General features: G+C 36.1%; 1 protein-coding gene across 1 annotated transcript in view; it reads right to left on the reverse strand.

Annotated features, from left to right (window-relative positions):
- myo15ab (myosin XVAb) overlaps positions 1-22,536 on the reverse strand; it is a 38,133-nt gene that overhangs the window by 9,646 nt on the left and 5,951 nt on the right. The window contains 43 exon segments of the mRNA XM_026204903.1: positions 483-542; positions 617-732; positions 1,537-1,642; positions 1,879-1,972; positions 2,073-2,238; positions 2,360-2,444; positions 3,322-3,669; positions 4,328-4,392; positions 4,488-4,559; positions 5,819-5,930; positions 6,388-6,476; positions 7,224-7,339; positions 7,426-7,620; positions 7,833-7,905; positions 9,291-9,469; positions 10,163-10,398; positions 10,482-10,577; positions 10,667-10,797; positions 11,276-11,357; positions 11,529-11,582; positions 11,711-11,795; positions 12,174-12,349; positions 13,032-13,149; positions 13,294-13,418; positions 13,506-13,551; positions 13,675-13,829; positions 14,070-14,147; positions 14,300-14,425; positions 14,511-14,642; positions 15,024-15,119; positions 15,282-15,405; positions 15,491-15,549; positions 17,256-17,369; positions 17,484-17,639; positions 18,016-18,129; positions 18,234-18,297; positions 18,599-18,702; positions 19,814-19,910; positions 20,005-20,079; positions 20,643-20,752; positions 21,173-21,236; positions 21,320-21,402; positions 22,018-22,459. Coding sequence (XP_026060688.1) covers positions 483-542; positions 617-732; positions 1,537-1,642; positions 1,879-1,972; positions 2,073-2,238; positions 2,360-2,444; positions 3,322-3,669; positions 4,328-4,392; positions 4,488-4,559; positions 5,819-5,930; positions 6,388-6,476; positions 7,224-7,339; positions 7,426-7,620; positions 7,833-7,905; positions 9,291-9,469; positions 10,163-10,398; positions 10,482-10,577; positions 10,667-10,797; positions 11,276-11,357; positions 11,529-11,582; positions 11,711-11,795; positions 12,174-12,349; positions 13,032-13,149; positions 13,294-13,418; positions 13,506-13,551; positions 13,675-13,829; positions 14,070-14,147; positions 14,300-14,425; positions 14,511-14,642; positions 15,024-15,119; positions 15,282-15,405; positions 15,491-15,549; positions 17,256-17,369; positions 17,484-17,639; positions 18,016-18,129; positions 18,234-18,297; positions 18,599-18,702; positions 19,814-19,910; positions 20,005-20,079; positions 20,643-20,752; positions 21,173-21,236; positions 21,320-21,402; positions 22,018-22,459 — 5,218 coding nt within the window.

The following is a 22,536-nucleotide window of genomic DNA, read 5'->3' on the forward strand; positions in this document are numbered from 1 at the left end:
GGCAAGATACTTTCACTTTAATGCTTATTCAGCAAGGATCCATAAAAATGGATCAAAAGTGACAATAGAGGAATTATAATATTTCTATTTCAAATAAATGCTGTTCTTTCAAACATTCTATTAATCAAAGAACGCCACAACTATTCTCAAGATTGATAAAAAGAGTTGTCTCTTAAGCAGCAAATCATCTTATAAGAATGATTTCTGCAGGATCGTGTGACACTGAAGACTGGAGTAATGATGCTGAAAATTCAGCTTTGATCACAGGAATAAATAACATTTTAAAACATTGTAATAATATTACTGTTTTTACTGCATTTTTTTATAATATAATTGTACCCTGAGCATAAGAGACTTCTTACAGAGAACTCAATTTTGAACAGTATTGTATATTATAAAATATGTTTTTTATATACAGAATAACAAAAAATGTCAAATTCTATTTTAGTTTAATTCAGTACTGGAGTTTATTTAGCACTCACCTGTTTGAATATGAGGTTCAGCACCAGAGGATGATTCCAAGTGTCTTTAGGATAGAAGACCTACAGCAATTTGTACAGCAGCATTAGTTCTGTGAAGTACACACTCATAAACAAACGACACGCTGAACACACACCTCCTTCCGCAGGTATATCTTCCAGGGAACGTTTGTGTAGGTGTAATGCTCCTCTGTGCTGCTCTTGTGCAGCTGTGTTTGGATGCTCTCAGATTCCACTGGAAGATCTCTGGACACTGGTGTGTGAGAGAGATGGAGAAAGATGGTTGAGGACAAATGCATATGTCAATTTAAATTAAATAAATAAATTAATTTATGCATTTATGCATTTAGCAGACGATTTTATCCAAACCAACTTACAGTGCATTCAGCAATGCTCTACCAATTGAGCTATATGTATGCTACTGTCCAAAAGTCTGGAGTCTGCATGGTTTTTTAATGTAATTGAAAGACATCTATTTTACTCACCAAGGCTGCATTGGAAAAATAAAATAAAACAGTAAAATTTTGAACTAATTTACCATTTCAAATAACAGTCCTCTATTTTGAATATAGTTTAATCTTGTGGGAAAGCTTTATTTCAGCATAAATACTTGAGTCTTCAGTGTCACGTGATCCTTCACAAATCAACATGATGATCTGTTGCGCAAGAAACATTTAATATTATTGTCAATTCTGTAAATCAGCTGCGCTGCTTGATATTTATGAGCAACCTGTCACTTTTTTATTTTTTAGGATTCTTTGATTAATAGAAAGTCCAACAGAAACACATTTATTTGAAATATCCTTGCTGAATATAAAGTATTTATTTCTCATTGACCCCAAACTTCTGAACAGTAGTGTATATCTAAAAAAAAGAGATACAGTGATGGTATCAAATGGATTTACAGTGATACTCTGATCTATACCATGGCACTGTATCATGCAAATAGTTACAATAGTATTTACAATAGTAAGGTACTTCGCCATGGCATTCTTCAAAAACTACATCATAACACCGTGGTGTTTTTGTAAGTTACGTGAGTCTGTGTGTTGTTGACCTGGTGGAGGTAAAGTCAGTGGTGGCTCTGGTGCTTTCTTCTTGCTGCTTCTAGTTGGTTTGAGGCCTTGATCTCTGGACACAGCAGCTGGAGTGGGAGCCTTTCTCTGCACAAACAGTTATTACACACACAGCAAGATTAAATATTTCATAAACGTTTTTGTTAAAAAAAAATGCTGAGATTTAAATGGGGCTCTATGGAGAGTTTAGACCAAGTGCCCACTTGTGTAGTATAACTTTACATCCGATGACTAATGATAAATTATTGGTGGCTAGCGGAGCTTAATAGTTCAAAAATGGTTTAATTGGTTATTACAGAAGTGATAGTGATTGGTAGACATACCTGTGGAGGAGGTGGATTGTCCCTCTGTGTTTGTAGGATCTGCATTGCCTCATCATGTGGGTTCATCTTCTTCATAAAACCTTTCCCTTCCCGCCTGTCATCAAACACATGCCATTGAGGCCAATAATAAGAATGGAAATAAAATCACCTGATGAATGAAACTTTGGCACAAATAGTGTACACAGGTAACACACCTCTGTATCTGCGGCACGGGTTCTGGGAGCGGTGTTTGATATTGTTTTATGATATCTTTAATGTTGTGGCTGGGAACTATGTGCTCGGAGTTGGAGACCGAATATTTCACCACCTCTGTGCCAGGAGCCGGAGCAGAACGCATGGGACCTGTGACGGCAACAGGAGCTGAGAGAGAAAGAAAAATAAAGGGTTGGAATATGCAGAAGTAACATTAAATGCATATTTTTCAATTGTTGGACATGTTAGTCTTGAACACGCAGATAAATGATTGAATGCATTGACACACCATGTCTTTTGGCAGGCCTGCTGTCAAGTTTAATTGGTGCAGCAGGGGCTTGCTTCTTCCCTAATGTCCCATTAGATGAAACAGCCTGAAATTAATTTAGTGAAAGGTAAGAAATCATCATCAAAGCAAAAAACATAGCTGTTTTTACATTAAAACATACTCAGCAGTTAAACAGATGCACAGACTGAATAAATATAGGTGAATAAAAAATGAACCAAAAACAACATGATAACGATAGAAATATTTATAAGAATTAATAAAAGCAAACAAATTCATTAGCCTTCTAATATAAACATTAATTGCACAAACTGATTTTACACTAGTGTAAGTTTATACTCTACTGTTCACATTTTTTTACTAAATTTATGTTCACAAATGCTGTTCATAGTGAATATTGTGAAATATTTTTGCAATTTAAAATAGCTGCTTTCAATTTTTATATATTTGAAAATTTTATTTATCCCTTTGATGGTAAAGCTGAATTTCAGCATCATTACCTCAGTTTTCAGTGCCACATGATCCTTCACAATCATTCTGATTAGCTTATTTCTTCTTATTATTATTTATTTTTATTGTTAATGTTGAAAACGGTTTTGCTGCTTAATATTTTTGTGGAAAACTTGATTCATTTAACATCCCTCCACCAAGTTCTTTCAATTAAAAGTTCAAAATAACAGCATTTATTTGACATAGAAATATTTTTTGTAACAAGGTATATGTCTTTAATGTTTGATTTAATGTTCAATTTAATGTTCAATTTAATGCGCTACGTATATAAATATTATTGACCTTGGAATGTTATGTACATTGATTACCATTTCATTACAATCAATAATATGTCATGTGATAAATCAATAAGGAACAAGCAATTTGTCAAGAGTCAACAACATTGCTAGTACACAAGGTCAATCATAAACTAGATTTACAGTATAAACTATTAGATTATGTCAATACTTTGGCACCTTTGTGGTGGTGGTACTCCGTGGCTGTGGTGTTGGGGGGCCGCTCTTCTTCTCCAGGGGCTTCTGTTGCTCCTCTAAGGTGCTGGGGGTGGTGTTGATCGAGGTGGAGGGGATGGTGGGGTGGGGGGTCACCAGGGGGCTTGTATACATGGAAAGGGGATGTGGGGCGTAAGGGCTGGGTGGGAGGTTAGCGTAGGGGCTGGGAGGGATGGCGGGGTACGGGCTAGGCGGCAGAGTGCTGTAGGGAGTGGGTGGAGGGCTGGTTGGGGGGCTGGTGAGGGGAGACATTGGTGGACTGGACACTGGACTGGTCACCATAGCCATCGCCTGCATGGTCATCTGCTGAGCCTGAGGATGGCAAGACAGTCGACAGACACAGGATGACATAAAATGCTTTTGTTGTAGTCCTAGCTTTTGTCTTTTGGTGAATTTTTTTTTTATTTTGCAAATATTTTGTTATGTTTTATTATATCAGCCATTGTATTAATTGCAGTCTGACCTTCAGGGCATATCATTTTACACACAAAAAAAAATATATATATATTTAACATGAAAATGTCACCAAATCTGTAAGCAACTAATTGAAATTGCTGAAATTAATAATGATATAAAAAATTAATTAAATATGAAATAAAAAAACGAAACCAATGCAATTTTGTGCTTTTACAGTTTTTCATAATATTTGTATATTTTCTGTTTTCACTTCAACTTTATTAGAATTTTTAGTAACTATGTGGGTTGCTCTTGTTATTTCTTTTTAAAGAAAAAAAAGTCTTAATTTAGGTTTGCTTTAGGACTTTAAGTATTGGCAACTAGTTGAAATTATGTTTTCTTATGAAATTAAGTTTTTTTTTGTATATATTTAAATCTTTCAATTAATCATTATTTTAAGTACTAAAAATGTTTTATGGTTTTATATTTAGTTAACAGTAATAACCCTAAACTAAACTAAACTAAACTAAACTAAACTAAACTAAACTAAACTAAACTAAAAAGACTTTATTACCATAATGACGGCTTGCTGGTTGATGATGGTTTGTTGTTGCTGGGCCAGGACAGTTTGCTGCGGGTCTGACAGACAAAATTGAAAGACATAATAATGAATACTTGTCCAAATCATTTAATTTCAATCCCTGTAAAGCTGAACTCAATTTAATTAGAAATACCTGGCACTGGGTGCACCGCTGGCATCCTGGGCATCACTGAAGCACCTGGAATGGGTGGCAGGACTCTAACTGCTACAGAACACAGAGAGCAGAAAAATATTACACATACACGGCCAGCACACCATTAATATATGTTTTTTAGCTTTCATAATTCAAGTCCAGCTCAAAATATCAGCATTGCTTGGGATGCTGGTGTCCCTACCAGGCTTCTTAAGTTTATTAGCTGCTTGACCAGGTTTATTAGTCACGTCAAATTTACTTGTATATCAGTTTTCACAATACACATTGTCTCAAAATTTTAAAGCTTTACAACAAAAAGAGGAATAATTAAACCAAAAATAAATATTTGCTGAAAATGTTCTCAACATCAGGCCATCCAAGATGCAGATGAGTTTGTTTCTTCATTGCATCAGATTTGGAGAAATCTGGCATTATATCTCTGCATTACATTACAGCATTGCAGGGAATGGGTGCCATCAGAATAAGAGTCCAAACAGGTGAATAAAAACATCACAGTGAGTAATCCACAACTTCAGTTCATCAGTTAACATTTTGGGAATGAAAAGCTGTGTGTTTCCATCTTTAGTATGGTTTTAAGTTCGTACTGTTGCTTCTAGCTAAAATAAGTGTCCTCTATCCATAATATTGTTTTCTGTAGAGAAAGTTGCCTTGCCTGAATCAGGAGAGAAATATGCACAGATCATGCAGTCTTATGGTGTGAAATGTCACTAAAGGATAAACTTTTTCATTCAGCATTATTAGGGACTGTTATTTTGGCCAGAAACGATGGCGATGCCTTAGTAATGGATTTGTACCTTACAGAGACACAGACTTTCTCTTCAGATGTTAACTGATAGACTGGAGATGTTTGGATTACATGGGGATTATTGTGATGTTTTTATCAGCTGTGTGGACTTTCATTTTGAAAGTGGATCCATTTTTGAGCTAGTGATGCAATACTAAACTTTTTCAAATCTGGCCTGAAGAAAACACATCTTGGATGGCCTGAGGTGAGGGTGAGTACATTTTCAGCAAATGTGTATCTTTGGGTGAACTACTCCTTTCATGTTCATAATATCTTAATGCCTTACAGTAGCATTGACCAGATTAGAATTAGATTCGATTTTGTGATACAAACAATCAAGCAGTTGAGATCTGCATACTTGGGATGAGATTTGCTATACAGTACAGTATATACAGTACGTATGCAGAAAAAGATGGATAGGTTTTGCTGGCAGTCCAGCTCCAAAAACCAGCATAAACCAGCCTGGACCAGTAAAGAAATTCCTGCTTGTTTAAGCTGGACTTTTTAGGCAGAGAGCAGTGTGAACCTCCAGGCTGAAGAGCAGCTGAAACGACGACCCTTGCAGGAGGTTGTGCTTCATCACCACCAACACCTCCTCCACCTTTCATCCTACCAGACAAAACTGATGCATCGAGGTCCTACATGAAAAAGAATATTCCAGTTAGTTACTGACCAAATGCTTAAACGTACTGAAGAAAACAAACAAACAAAGACCTATAATATAATGCAAGGAAATTGTGGCTCCGACCATACAGAGGAGTGAGTCAGATCGTGCTTTCACACACATTAAACTGTTTTTAATCTATTTCTGTAAAACATATTAGAGAAATCTAATTGATGTAACTTGTGTGTGCCGTTTACAGCATGACTCTTGGCCTCTCTCTCTCTGTGTGGGATAAGCCTCATTAAAAATGACAGCCTTGACTTATTTCCTAGTGCTGTGTGGATCATAGGAAGCTCAGCCAAATACACACACGATCAACATTCACATACATGAGACTCTGTGAATTACAGTAAGGCTGTAAAGCAATCTTCCATATTCTCACTCTCTCTTATTCACATTTGTGTGTGTGAGGTAATCAGGTGACACCGTACCCCAGTTCCATCAGACAGAACTGGGTCAAACAGGCTGTCCAAATACCGGTCCATCCCTCTCTGAGTGCCATCATAGGGTGGTTCTAAGTCTGCCAAAGAGATGACGAGACAGAAGAGAGGGAAAGTAATAAAAAGGAGGAAAAAGTGAGAATGTGAACAGGAATTCACGTACAAAATCTGTATCTTTGTACTGTATTCCAGTAAAATACATAATGCGTTTACCTACGAAGCAAATAAACCCCATAAGATCAACTACTGTTTAAAAGTATCAGCAGACACTTTAAACTGATCAAATTCCACAGTAAAAGACGTTGATAATATTACAAAATATTTAAGATTTCAAATAAATAACATTCTACTCAAGCAACAAACTCTAAGAGTCAGAGAAAACGGTCATCAAAAAAAGACCAAGTGGAGACAGGTACACAACTAGAGCAAACTACTGCCTCCAGAAAAGTTAACAATGATCAATGACCTGTGCATTCACCTCTGCAAGACCCCTTTAAAAGTGTATAATGTTGCCTCCTCGGGGCACGCACACAGAAAGGTCACAAGAACACCGTCGGGGTTAGTTCAGCTGTATGTAATCTAGCCATTCTGTGTGTATCTGATTCTACTTTACATGCAGGGCTGTAGATCTGCTACTACTGATTAAAGCAAGGGCTGTAGTTTAGTGTTTCGTGAGGTTATGCTCGGTTATTCACTGGCGGGCCAATAGACCTATCGGTGCAATTACATTCGCCAGCCAATCAGATTGGGAAGGGGCAGCAGCATTATGTCCTCCCACTTAAGGATTGATGTATATTGTGCTTCTTTTAAAAGGCTGAAAAGGCTACCTAGATTGTAGTTGCCTTCAGAAATTGGTAGGCTGTTGGCTGCAACGGCGCTCGTTCGGTTGGAATATGAGAGCGGCCCATTCTCATCCTCTTCGAATCCACTGCCAAAGAGACTTCTGCATATAAACATATCCATTAAATGTTATGACAAGAAAGCACTACAATGGAAACATGGCTGTGAATGATTAAATATACTGCGTACATGCTTGCGTTAGGCCGTGCCTTGCTGGGGTCTTCAGTAGAGATGATGAAGTACGTTTTCTGTTTGGGGAAGTCTGGCAGCAGCTCCAGGTCACACACCAGATCCAGAACATAATCGTGTCCCTCTAACTCCACCCACTGCGCCGGCTCCTTCATCAGAACTGACCAACCCCATCGGCTCTCAGAGGACACGCCCCTGCAGGATGACCGACACCATAGTTACATGTCTATTATGTTTATAAACTACACAATTTTCTGTGAAATCTGTCAACTCCAATTTGAGAATGCCTGTGATTTTCATCCAGACTGCGAATATGTGCAAACGTTTTGTGGTGTATTGCAGCCTTAAGATGCTGTGTTTTCAAGTAAAGCTGAAGATTCAACAGAAAAAATAAATAAAATAATCACCTGTGTTGTAGAACGTCTCCAGCAAGTCCCTCTCCATTTGTCCAGGAATGGACAGGACACAGGAAAGACACACCTACAAAGAAATAATCAAATAATACTGGCTCAAATTAAATAAACACAAGTCTTTCTGATATTGCCATCTCTAGATACAGCTTGGGTTCCTCCTAAATCTATGCTTTTTGCTTTTTTATGGTCTTCCGGTTAAAAAAGGACAAATCCAGTTGCTTAGAAAAATAACAGCATAACACTTAGAAATTTCAACTGACTTGATTATCCAAATTTGCTATAAGAAATCTTCAATCTGTGAGGTCCCAGTGGAAAAGCTAATGTCACTAGAGATACTGTGAATATAACTGACATGTTGCCTTCCTACAAGGAAAGCTGACAAATGTCTTTTTAAAGCAAATATTTAGTAAATATTAAATTTGCAATGACCAGTTTGTAAAATGTAAATAGAAGCATAGTCACAAGAAACAATGAAGAAGCATAAGAATCATATATTAGCAAATCTATATGCTTCTTATATATGTACAGTACTTCTTTTTATATACTGTACATATATATATATATATATATATATATATATATATATATATATATGCTTTATGGAGCATCAGTCAATGCATTATAATATAAATCATATAAAGAATGGCATGAAAGTAAATGATGAGCGAATGTATTTTTTTAGGGTGAACTACTCCTTTATGAAATTCCTGAAATATTTTTTATTTAACACTTCATGCTCAACACACTAGGGGAAACCCTCCAATAAGAGGTTATTCATATCTTTAGCTAATAATAGTTATGTAATTGTAAGAGAGTTGATGGGTGGAAACAGTAGTCAAGATCATGCAGACTGACCGTCTTATCTGTACCAGCACACACACACACACACACACACATCCACATTCCAAACACACACTATCATATATCGACTAATCTGCTTCAGCCCAAACAGGCGAGGACAGAGAGACAGTGTAACTGGATGAGAAGAGGAGTGAAATAAAGCAGAGAGACAGAGAGCGGGAGTGAGATTAGATGAAAGAGGAGAGGCTGAAAGAAAGATACAGGGAGTGACAGAAAAAGAGATTAAAGAGATGAGAAGAAAGAATGGACAGATGACACCAGGCCTGATTTGCATTCTGACCTGATAATAACATGCATTATTTGACACAGACAGAAGAGAGGGAAAGGAAATTGAGAACAGAAGGGGGTGGGGGGGGGGCAGCATCACCTACATCTCATTATTTAGCACTGGGGCTCTATGTTGCAAAATGTTTTAAAAATTATCAGTTTTAAAACCCAGGTGACAAGAGTCAAGAATCAAAGCTGTCAAGAGTCAAGAATCATGTCTACTGACTGCTGTTTTTATGCTGTTTCATGCATTAGTTATTATTATATATATAATTATTCTCTTCTTTTTGTCATATATGTAAGAGCAAATTATCCAGATCTTACCATCAAAACAGTGCACTTGGAGCACCATGTGTGCTTTTTTGCGGGTGGCAGTCCACTCTAGCAGGGATAGAGGGTATGTTCGAGACGCCTCAGGGACTAGGTAGGATTTCTGCATGGCTTGGAGGAGTTTGTGTTGGCACACAGCCTTGAAGCCATTCAGAGCATAGTCTGACACAAATCTGATGGAGACAGAGGGAGAGACAGTTCAATAACTGCTTTGTCACTAAATCTCACATTAGAAGCAATGATTGTAATCATTTCATTCATAATTGAAATTGTGTGAAATGGATTGATTTGAGGTCAGTAACATAAAAAAAGCAATAAATACTTTTTATTTAGCAGGAATACATTAAATTGTTCAAAAGTGACAGTGTAAAAATGTTTAAGTATTTACTATTTAAAAAAATGCTGAACCTTCTGTTTATCTGAGAATCCCCAAAAATGTATCGGCACCCAAAATACGATAAAGCATCAAAATGGTTTTTATTATAGCATTAAAAATATTTTATTATTTATTAATATTAATATTTATTATTAATTGAATAATAAAATATGCTGATTTGTTTTTTGAGCATCAAATCTGCATATTAGAATGATTTATGAAGGATTGTGTGACACTGAAAACTGGAGAAATTCAGCATTGCCATCACAGGAATCATTTACATTTCAAAACATATTGAAGTAGAAAAACTTTATTTTAAATTGTAATAACATTTCACAATATCATTGTTTTCATTGTATTTTGAATTCAATAAATGCAGTCATGGTAAGAATAACAGACTTCCTTAAAAAATACTTGTCAAAAAAAAAAAAAAAATGTCACCCCAAACTTTTGACCAGTAGTGTATGTGTTCAGATGCATATTTTCTCACTTTAGCAGATATTTCTCCATCTTCTCAGACGGGGCAAAGGAACTCAAACAGGCGGCCATCAACAACCATCCTCTCTCTGCATTTCTGGTGTTTTCATTCCGCCACACCTGATTGGCTAGCTGCGCTAGGATCTCATCTCTGATTGGTGGAGTGGCAAGGCCTCTCTGAATGATGTAATTTCCAAACAGGTTTTCTTGAGCTCCATTCAGGTTTGGATCTCCCATGAAACGCAAAATCTATTAAATACAGATATTAAAATTCAACAAGAGAACTGCAGAGAAGTGCTGAAAATGATGGTTGAGGGTTACTGTAATGTTACCAGTATAAACACATCAAGAGCATCCTGTTTCAGATCATCTTCTAGTCGGGTCAGTGAGTTCTCCAGCGGTGCTGTTAGCATCCCAAACTGCAATTCCTACACAAATAAGCCAATATTTACTGCATTATGTGAGTGGATTGTGAGTATAATGCATGAGTGTGTGTGTTAGCAGGTAGGAGACTCACTCGGAAATGTGTGCGTATATATTTGGTCATCAGATGGTTGTTGATGTCCAGTGGAAGAGTGAGCTGGGGGTCTGTTTGTATTCTTGGAGCCTGAACCAGAGCCAAACAGTCTGAATGACGCTCCCTACCAGCTACCAAGACAAAAATCCCAAAACATAAGTTTAATATTATTTATTTATATTTCATTCATTTTGCAAGATGTCAGTGTATCAAATGTGATTTTCAAACGTGATTCCCCCATAAATAATGAGGTATGTGACATGTTGCAAAACTGCAATATCATAAACTCGATAATTGATTATAATAGGAGGAGTGTAAAATGGTTGGTACTGCATTGACAGATAGTGCTATTTTAGTGTAAATGAATGATATACTGTAATAGTATTATTATTTTTACATTTTGTGTGTTCATTTTAATTTAGATTTTGTTGGTTATTCTTTATTAGTTTTTTTTTTTTTTTGTTAAATGTGCAAGGCAAAAATATGTTATTTATCAAAGTTTGAAGGTTTTGAACAAAGCTTGAGCAATAATAATTTTTTGCTTGTATTAGCAAATGCCATCAGTAATAAGGAAAAGAGCTTTTCACACACTGGGAAATTGTCAATAACCTGCTGTGGCCTGTAACAGTCCTCCCAACTCTGCAGGAATAACCAGCTGAGTCACATTTACCACTTCCCTGCTTATTCGCTCCTACGGGAGAGAGGAACACATTACAAAAACACGTCAGGAAAAGTGGCAAAAATTTTTTTTAAGTGGCTGGGGATTCAGAGTTTGAAATGGTTCATACTGCAGAGACACTAGGGTGATGAAACAAAACGAAATTGGTCCTTATCTAATAATGAGCACAGACTGTTCATTTACCTGTTCAATCCTCCTCCTCTCCTGCTCTGCTCTTCTCGCTAAGAGGAGATTGAGCTGTAACAAAACAAAGAGCCAGCATTAAAAATGTGAAAAACCTGCATCTGAGCTCACATTAATGAATGACTTATTTTTAACTGCAGTACACAGTTAGGGAAGTAACAGTTCATTATTAGGTAACGTACCCTGATGTATCTTTTGCGATTGACAATAAGTCGGATCATTGCACGGTGCCTGATCAGGTTTATACGCATTCGCTGAAACCGCCGCCTGTAAGGCACAAACACAGTAAGAGCCAGAGTTTCAGTCAATTCAATTTTGTTGATCCTACTAAAAATATTTCTCCAGAAAAAAATAAAAATAAAAACAGATTCTAAGGTGGTCAAATCAAGCTTTGGAACATGGTTAACCAAATTAACCAGCTCAACCAGGCTCTCAAATTACATCAAGGTGGTCTACCATTACTAACGAGGTCTGCCAGACTGAATTCATCCTTACCAGTTGATCAAGCACCTAAACTATGCTTAGGTCAACTAGAAACCTTGTGAAAGAATCTACACTCAAAATCAGATTGCAAAGTTAACCACAAACATTTGTATTTGCAAAAAAAATGTAGCATTGAAGAGTTCCGAGCATTAGGTAGTTTACCTGGCCAGGAAGCCCTTGCAGTGAGCCTGAAGTTTTGTCATGTCTGAACGGAACTTGAGGAAATTCTTCCGAACAAAATACATCCGTACATAACGCTGAAGGGTCAGTGCAGCTACATGCATCATACGATCACGTTTACTCTCCAATAAATGATACACATTCTCCTTTAGAAAGAGCTGAGGGTAAGAAAAACAACAACAACAACAACAACAAAAAAACACATTTATTGTTTTTGTTAATATATAGATTTAGTTTTGAATAAAAAAAAATTAAATTCGTTTTCAATTTTTTACTTTTTAACTTTAACTTTGACATTTTTAATATGTCAAAATTTTCACAGTATTTTTCAAACAAATATTAGCAATTTGGCTTTAACATCTAGCTGAAATAAAATCACTTAATGGTTATTTTTATTTCAAATTATTATGTTTTTATGGTTGTAGTTTTAAATAACCCTGCATTCAACAATTTAAAACAGTTTTATAAAAAATTTTGGCGTCCTTATAGTCTGTTCACACAGAAGACATTTTTCAGTTCTAATGCTATTTTTCCATTGTTTTGACAGATGTGTACAACCCACCGCGTTTTTGACACTTTTACACACAGCACAGATTGTCAATCTCAGTCCTAAAACAGTGGGCCAATCAGAAGACCCCGGAGGCGGGGCAAGCATTGCAAGCTTTTGTTTACAGTAGCAAGTTGGCATGCCAACTGTTTATTTGATGGCAACATGGGAAAGGAGGCATTCTGCATTGAACTTTTTAAAAATACATTCCTCTTGCGTTTTTAGATGCAAAGACACATTTTGTGTGAATGACCCCTTAGAAGTGCTTTATTTAGTGTTGTCATTCTGCTTACCTTTGACACACCCACTTGATAATCTTCTTTGTTGATTGGGCAGAGCTTCATTAACATAAAGACACAGTTATCGCCATCTGGAGGTGGCGGCTTCTTCATTCCAAGCAGGGCTTTGTACCTGGAAACACATTATAAGTGATAATCTATTCTAACATGCTGTATTCTATACACTGGCACACGTCTATTTATAGCACTAGACTAGATTACACACAGTACCGCACTGCATCCATAAGTAACAAGCACCAGCTGTTGAGTAGGATACCTGTTTAAGAATTTATGGAACGGCACTCTGATTGGATAACCCTCCTTCCTGATGCGGATTGTGTCCAAGATTCCTGAATATCTGAGCTGAGTAGCAACCAACTCAGGGTCAAATATACCAGGTTCCTGAATGGAGATGCAAATACATTTAATTAATTTATGCATTAGGGTGGTAACTCCGTATGTATACTCTTGTCTAACGTCTTCTCATACCTTGTTATTATTTGGCTTTATGCAACGGACAAAAAATGGGTTGCACCTGAAAAAGTTAGAAAACAGGATTTTTAACTGAATAAATAAAAGAAATAATCAGAAGAAAAAAACACAAATACATGAATGCAGGAGTACTGTATATCTCTATGTGTGCTTGAGTGTTTAAGACCTCTCCATCTTGTCTAGAAGCTCCTGTAGTGATTGCTGGAACTTGGCAGCCACAGTAGAGGGCTGATATTTCCGAGTCATTGTGCTGTTCCTGTTCATTGCTCCTTTCTGCTGATTCAGCATCTCGGCATGTTTTATGAAGAGATTGGACACCATCTCGAAAACACACCCACATATGCAATTTAGAAAAATACATTCATACTTCAGGTTTACATAAAATACACCTATGCACACGAAGATATTGTGGCTTCTTTTTTCTCAGTGTCTCGTTTTTTTTTTTATACATTTCTGTAGAATAGCAAAATAGCCTAAGCTGTCTCTCTCTCACACACACACAAACACACACATACACACACACACACACACACACACGTGCATGGGGATTCACTGACTCACTCGGTTCTGGCTCTGCATAAACAGATCCAATACTTCCTGCCGAACCTGATCGTAGTTCTTATCCAGGAATTTATGGACCTAAAATCAGTACAAACCTTTGTGAGATTCTGTTTTCACAAGCTGTTATCATTAAAACCTCAGTTACAAATGGTAAATTAATTCATTGGCCTCAGCTTTTGGCATTAATTGTGTAATTAAAAAACTGCATGTGCAATCAGTATGTCTGTTACCTGGTAAGTTACACGACCAGCATAGTGATAGACAGTGAACTCTGGCAGTGGCATTTTTGGCTTGGAGTAAAGGGGGTTGTTTCCATGGTGATAGTGGCACTTCTGAAGGAAGGTGTTGTCAGTGGCCTGTCAGCAAATGATAAAACAGACTGTAGTTAACCGACTTTTTTTTCATTGATCTCCATTCATCATTAAAATTCAAGTGTGTAACCTGTGGAAAGCCGCTCTGGTCATCAAGGATGCGGAGGATCCCATGGGGCTTTGCAGCAATAAGGTCTATGCATGCCTGGTTGTCAGTGAAGGACAGTTCTTTCCAGTTGATCTGCTCTCGAATGTACTCCTCCTATAGAGACGTGCAGAAAGAAAGTGCAATTTAATGTTTGAAATCAATATTTCAGAGGAATCATGGCGTGTTCGGGTTCAGTAAGATAAAAAAACTGATGCATTAAATTAATCAAAACTAACAGCAAAAAATGTTATAAAAGATATAAAAGAAATAAAGTAACTGTTTTCATTATTGATAATCATAAGAAAGGTTCTCGAGTACCAAATCAGTATATTAGAGAATGATTTATGATGGATCATGTGACACTGAAGACTGGAGTAATAATGCTGAAAATTCAGCTTTGCATCACAGTTTAATATTTAATTTTAAAATATATTAAGGTAGAAACAGCTATTGTAAATTATAATAATAATTAGATATTAGCATATTAATTCTCACCTGTTCCTGTTTGAAAATGATTTTGCTGAAGAAGAACTGCAGGGTCTCATTAGCATAGTTGATACAGAGCTGCTCAAAGCTGTTGAACGTCAAGCTCTGGACAACACGTAACAAAGATGACATGGAGATATATGCAGGTAAACATTATTTTGCATGTTTACAAGGGTCTAAATTCCAAAAGAATAAAAAAAAACTACACACTTTACCTTCAAGGTAATAAATGTGTAAAAATGTGTGTTCGGAAGTGTCACTGTATACCTCAAACCCATATATATCCAGTAAAGATATGGACAGCGCCTCGTTCCTGGGGTATACCCGCCCATTGATCCGTTCTGTCAGCCATTGAAAAAGCAAGGAATAAAGGATCTTGGCAACTGCATCTCTGTAATTGGAGTGGAGAAAAACATGAGGAAATGCAATGGAAACAATATTGCAAATAAGTAGAAAATGTGTTTACTAATGTGTACCTGGCATCCACAGCACTTTCTACTGAGAGGGGAGTGTATATCTTCTCTCTCATTGCCTCCTGTGATGAAACCGAATAATCATTTATCTTATGAGCATAAAAGAAAGCACAAAAGCCAAGTTATGTGTTAAGAAAACCACACAAAAGTACTAAAATGTTTGAGTATCTATCTAACCAGCATGTGATCCATTGACACACATTTTTGTGGTACTGTATGCTACTTCACTGGGCACTTTGTTTTACTTTGCAAAAGTATTTTAACATAGATCTTTTGATTATATGTCTAGAAATACCTCAATTTTATGACTCATCTTGCCCGGAAGTTAGGGAACAGGCCTGGATACAGTTTCACCCTCACACACACTCTATGTCACTCACACAAGTCACAGTCAGCGTGTGCAATTGATACAATGTTATGTGACAGCTGATCCAAGTGAGTGCTGGTGTAAACACAAACCTGTGAGCTCTGGATAACAGAGCTTTACTTATTAAATGAGCAAGATGCTCAACATGACACAAACCACAAACACACTGCCAATCGCACTGTATTCATGTAACACCTCACAGGCAAAGCAGTGAAAAAATCCATGTCACATTTCATCAATTTCATTTTGAATATGCTCATGTGTCCTGATGTACTAATTCCTATAATTGTAAATAAGCATTCATTACTATTACCGTATTACTTTCATTTACTTAAATCAGCATAAATCAAAAGTAGTACAACAAATGCTGCCATTGTTTACTTTTTTTGTATCACACTAATGAGAATGAGATTTTTTGCATTAGAAAGGAAACGTTCTTATTAAGTGTATCAATGTTCTATTTTCAAGAAATACAAAAATGTATTGTCAATAATGCTTTAGAAATAAAACTGATCTGACTTTATCTTGTCTGTCCTACATTGATCTTTGTATATGTAATTTTACGTTATCCGAAAGTGACAGTAAAACAAATAAAATCCAAATAATCCCTATATAACCCCAAAATAAAAAATTATAACAAATTATATTTAGCATAAAGCATTTTTTTTTTAAAGATTTGTATTATTATTTCTATAATTTAACACTTTTATATATTTTAGGATTATGAAAAATTAGATGATTCTGATATATTACAGAAATCAGCATTCATTCATTACTATTACTCATTATTATTCATTATTATAATATACATGCTTTTTAATAAAACAAAGTATAACAAATCGTATTACTTATTATTGATACTGATTTAAAAAATATGTATTTTATATTTTAATTAGCATGAATTTAAGATAGCACAACACATACTACCACATACATATTAAAAGGGGATTTGAGGGAATCAGGGACACTGAAAGGGACATTTTCTAAAAATACAAAATATGTGAATGACACTATAGTAATATAACTGACCTGACTTTATCTTGTCTGGCCTCATTAACCTTCATTGATCTTTGTGTGATGTAATGTTAAGGTATCCTGGCAGTGAGTGAGCTATTAGGTGTTAAGATTACTCAAGCCCTGAGCAACTCCTGATTAGATTACTGTGGTTTCCACAGAGCTGAACTCAGAATAATTAAATTAGGTTACTGGAACTCATTAACAGTAACCTGCTTACATGTCATTACTATGTCTCTTTTTCTCTCATCCTTTTTCTCTTTCTTCTGTCAGAAGGATGACTAGAGTTCAGTGCATATGCAAGGTGGACAAAGTGAGTCAGAAATAGTTTCCACATAAAATCTAAATAAAGTGGCTCAGAGCACATTATGTACAGTATGCATGTACCGTCATTTTGAAGGTGATGGCTTTTTGCAGACCCTCTGGGGAAATCTGCAACAGATCGGCTACTGCACGAATCTCCTGAGTGCTCACCACAGCAGCTGTCTCCTGCACTTCTGTCTGAGACAGAGAATCCAAAGCACACGGTCCACAAGATTGATTACATTGCTCATGTAAGTGTGCTATATTTGCATAAATCTACTGAAGGACTTTTCAGATGTACAATACCTCCACTCTATGGAAAAAGACGTTGCCCAAGTGCAGTATGGATGACAGCACTCTGAATATGCTGCTCTGGTCTTCAGGACTGAAGTGGAGAATGTCCATGGCACTCTGTAGCCTCCTAAAGTCCTCCCCATCATCCTTCCCAGTGATCTCACAGTTACCTCCCTAACATGACATGATTCCATGAACATAATTATAAATAATGATGACAATAAAACCACTAGTAGGTGCTAGCAAATCCCTGTTTTAAAAAATTATTCATTGAATCATGCAAATCAAATGATTCATTCAAAACGGCTGATTCAATTAGAAACGAAACAAGTGAGACCATCTGAATGGACTGTTGAATCACTGGCTCACCCAATTTGATCAAAAACTGATTTGTTCAAGGTTTATTTGATTTTATACTTATCAAATAAATTCATACCCATTCTGTTGTCTGCTCATTTTTTTATTTGCAAAACCATTTTGCGCGAAAAATGAATAAACAATTTTGTTGTATTGATGTCTATGGTGTGTCTTGGTAAATGCCTCTATTTACCTGGTTCAGGTAGTAGTAGGTTTCAGCCTCCTGTAGGTAGAAGGCCTGTTTCATGTGCGTAGGAAGTCCAGCCAGCATCTCATAAAAGATGTGGTAGTTTCTCTCATCTTTGGCCTGCAGACACATGCAGACACAGAACAGATTAGGTCCCAAATGTCAGTAATTAATACATGGCTCCTTTAGCCTTTTCCCAGTTAAATGGGCGAGAAACAACAGACCTGAAAAACGATCCTGGACTTCTCCAGTAGATACTGTGAGGTTATGGCACCACTGATCACCCCTCTGATACAAACAACAATACAGACAGATTGGTCAAGTGTATGAACTCAGTTATCTTTCAATCTGTTTTCTCTCTTTAACGTTCAGAGGTTAAATAACAACCTTACTGTCCTACATTCACACATAAGTTCAGATCTAGTTCCTTTGTCATCTCTCAATGAACGGTTTCAGACTTGAGAGACATTAAAGAGTTAGAAAAGCACATTACATTGGACTTGTAACGTAATGTACCATTCAAACATTCTACTTTAAATAGCTATAAATTTAAGAACAGAAGCAATTTGCAACAGAAATAAATACTCACTCCTCCAAATAGACCTCCACCAATTTTCCAAAGCGACTGGAGTTATCATTTCGGACCGTCTTAGCATTTCCAAACGACTCTAACAGAGGAGTTGCCTCGAGAATCTGGATATTAAAAAAATGTAACTTACTTCCTAAAGTATTCAGTAACATTTACTAGGTTAGAGTTTTAGGTTATCAACAAAATGTTTACCTCAATCTGCACAGAGGACAGCATTAAATAGAAAAACAAAAATACAGATTATACATTCATTAACAAACATTGTATAAGCACAGATTCAAACTAAATTCTGTTTCAAAAATTGACTCACTTCTATTATTTGCAAGTATTTGTCACCTGTAGTTTATGACATGTTTTCAATATAAATCAAAATCAACGTCATTTGTTGGACCTGGAACAACTTGTCTACCAATGACACATGATTCTAACCCAATCCCTTACAATATTATCTGCTATTAAAATATTTATTAATAGTTAATTAGGTTATCAATATTTAAATGAGCATTTATTTGATATTTTTTAGTTTTTGTTTAATTTTAGTTTAAATTATTTTGGTGCTTTTATCTATTTAGCTTATTTTTTATTTCAGTTTTAGTCATTTTTAGTGCAAATGAATTTCATTAATTTCAATTAGTTGCCAAAATAATATTTTTTAGCCTTTTTTTTAAAACTCTTTTAGTTTTAATGGTCACATCAGTCTACTTTAGACATTCTACTAAGTAAATTTGCAACTACATGTCAACTTTTTCTCATTAGAGTACATTAATGGTCAGTTGAATACATTGATGATAGAATGTCTAAAGTGAACTATTTTAATAACTTTTAGTTAAAAATAACTATACCGATCCCTAACACAAATTCTAACTCTGACCATTGACTTTGCCAACATATAGCACAGAGTTTAAGTTCCCGCTCGTCGACTTTCCCCTGTCCCATTCCCCTCTCTCTCACACTTTTCTTCAAGCCAAACTTTACTGTCCTATCAAGATAAAGGCAAAAATGCCAAAAAATTAATCTTAAAAAAAAGATTGTTGTTCATGCCCCATCCCCATCTCTTTCCTTATCCCTAAAAAATGATTTGACAGAAATGTTGTTCTAGGACAAACAAGAACAGTGATCCAGGAACATGTCCCATCTGCCAAAATGTATATCAGTGATCCTTGTCAATAAAGAAAACTCAAAAAGTGTTGCATTTTTTTTTTTTAATATATACACACGTACCTGTTGTGTAATGTTCCTCTTATGGTGAATAGCAGTGAGGTACCTCAGAACCAGTTTGGTCGCCTCTGTCTTTCCAGAACCACTTTCCCCACTACAATACAAACACTTCACTAATACAACATTACATAGACATAACATACTTCCACACGCTCTACAAATGACACACTCACATACTTTCATCTGACCTGATAATGATGCACTGGTTTTGCTTGATGTCCATCAATGTAGTGTAGGCAATGTTTGCAATGGCAAAGAGATGACTGGAAACATAATGTATAAGAAGGCAGGTTTACATACTGTACATTTCTGGCAATAAAAGTATTGTAAGGGAGTGACAGATAAAATCTTAATCTTAATTTTCTTCCTGCTTCTTTTTTTTTAACTTTTAATTAACACTACTGTTAAACATTTAGGGTTGATAAGGCAAGACTGCATTTATTTGATTAAAAATACAATCAAATTGTGCAATTTAATATTTGATATAATATTTGAAATGGCACAACATTGTACAAATACAGTAATATTGTAAAATATTATTGCAATTTAAAAACAGTTCTAAATGTAATTTATTCCTGTGTCTTGAATGCCACATGATCCTTCAGGAATCATAATAATATGCTGATTTGGTGCTCAAGAAATATTTCTTAGTATTATAAAAGTTTATGTTTTCGAGAATGACTCGTCTTGGAAGTCTAAAAATATATATATAAATTTGTGGTAAAATATGGACTGTGACAAAGAATATACAATTTTTTCCTCCTTTTTAGGAGTTGAAATGTAAGAAAATGTGTTGTTAAGAATTGTTGTGATTGTTCAGACTCACGGTGGGTTATCTCCCAAGCCATGGCCCTCGTACTGCAGAACCATATCTGTGCCATAGATGTTAAATAGTTGGTATGGATTCACAGACACCAAAATACTGCCAATGTATGTCTGCATAGAAGACGAGAGAAATTAATAATGAATTTAGATTCACAAGATATTTGAATTATAATGGTGAAGGTCTATTAATGTTATTGAGGAATCTCATTTTCAAACAATTTTATTAAAAAGGAAATCTGCTTATTGACCTGTCCAGTGTAGTATTTTTGTGTATTATAACAAAGAATGTTAACGAAAGTGTTCATGTTCCTTTTTTTAAAAACTTTTTTATAAAGTGCTTCTCTAAAGAATTTTGCAGAGTGGTCACTGATTGCACAAGTGCACGAGCATGTCTGATTTGTGCATATTAGAACATAATGTGAATCCTCTTTTTCAAAGATATTTACCATACCTTTGCACACAACAATTAGAAATAGCAGACATCTCTGTGATGCATGTGCATGCTTACTGGAATATGATTGCAAGACTCACATAGATAAGCACTTGATCAAAGCGAGTCTTCAGGTTTATCAATACTGCTGCTTCAGTAAGCTCTCTGGAAAAAATAGAGGAAGAATTATTTATTTCATATCCAATAATCATCTTTACATTTGCATATGTATATTTATGCTGACATACTCCATTTGTGTCATGTCCTCAGCTCCATCCCCTTCCCTTTTCACCCTGTAGCTGACAGTAGGCAGGCTTCTTATAGAATACATCTGTTCATAAAAAGCAACATATATGCAAACTGAGAACATTCAAAGAAATCTGAGAAGACATTTTCAACTCATGCAATTACATTAGAGAATGTCGCTGATGAATTAGGTCAAGCTGTCTTTTGTAGGGCCTGCTCTACAATAATGCAGTGATGATTATCACTGGTCAGCAAGGTAATATGAGATCAGTTATAATCATCCTTGTAAATCTCATCTGACATTTGATGTAGTTGCAGACTGCAGGTAAACCTGATGAAGATAGATGAGCTTGGCTGGGCCTTTTGTTAAGGCTCAAAGGTCCACAGACTTGTCCACAGACTTGTTAAATCTGACAAATGCATAGCTGTCTACCAGACAGCATTACTCAGTATTAAGCTTTGTGAAATTAAACCTGATTATTTATAATTCCTTCCTAATATAAACATTCACATACATATATTTATTTAAAAATTTTGTAAAGAACTACAAGCTAAATCATGAATTTACTGAGAAAAAAATGAAAGCATGACACAGGGTCTCTGAGGCAGAAAAAAAAACTGTATTTGTAACTTCTGTTACCATTTGTTAAATAAACAAGTCAACAATTAATGTTGGCTTTATGTCTTAAAAGTGATTTACCTTGTCATACCACTTTCCTTTTGGCTCCCCTTCACGATCTGGTACCCACTGCAGCTCTGTTTCCCCGGGCCTAAGGCCAGCTGGTGGTGGGGTAAGAAATTCCATCATTTTCTCATCTCGGTACATGGACCATTTAATGAGGTTCTGTACTGTGTCATGAGGCAAGACCCTTTCTGCAGCCCAGTGGTCCTCTGCAGTTTGCCCCTCTCTGCCATTTTGAGCCCAGTGATCTTCTGGACCTGGACCTTTTCGCTGTGGTGGAACTAGAGCATAACGGCCATCTGGTCCAATAACCACCTGCCCAGAGGAGGTCAAATAGGTGGAGATCCCTGAAGGTAGTTGATAAGAGGCTTTCTTCAGGTCAGCATTCTTTAGAGCATCCATTAAATGTGGCGAAGTGGGGACTTCAAATCCTTGAGCAAGGACCGATCCATCAGGTAATCTGTATGTGGCCTGGCGGAGATTTTGATTTAGAAGTGCCTGTGATAGATTTGGACTGGTTTTGTATCTCCGAGGATC

Source organism: Carassius auratus, chromosome 26 (genome assembly GCF_003368295.1).
Source record: "Carassius auratus strain Wakin chromosome 26, ASM336829v1, whole genome shotgun sequence".
In the NCBI taxonomy this organism is placed as follows: Eukaryota; Metazoa; Chordata; class Actinopteri; order Cypriniformes; family Cyprinidae; genus Carassius; species Carassius auratus.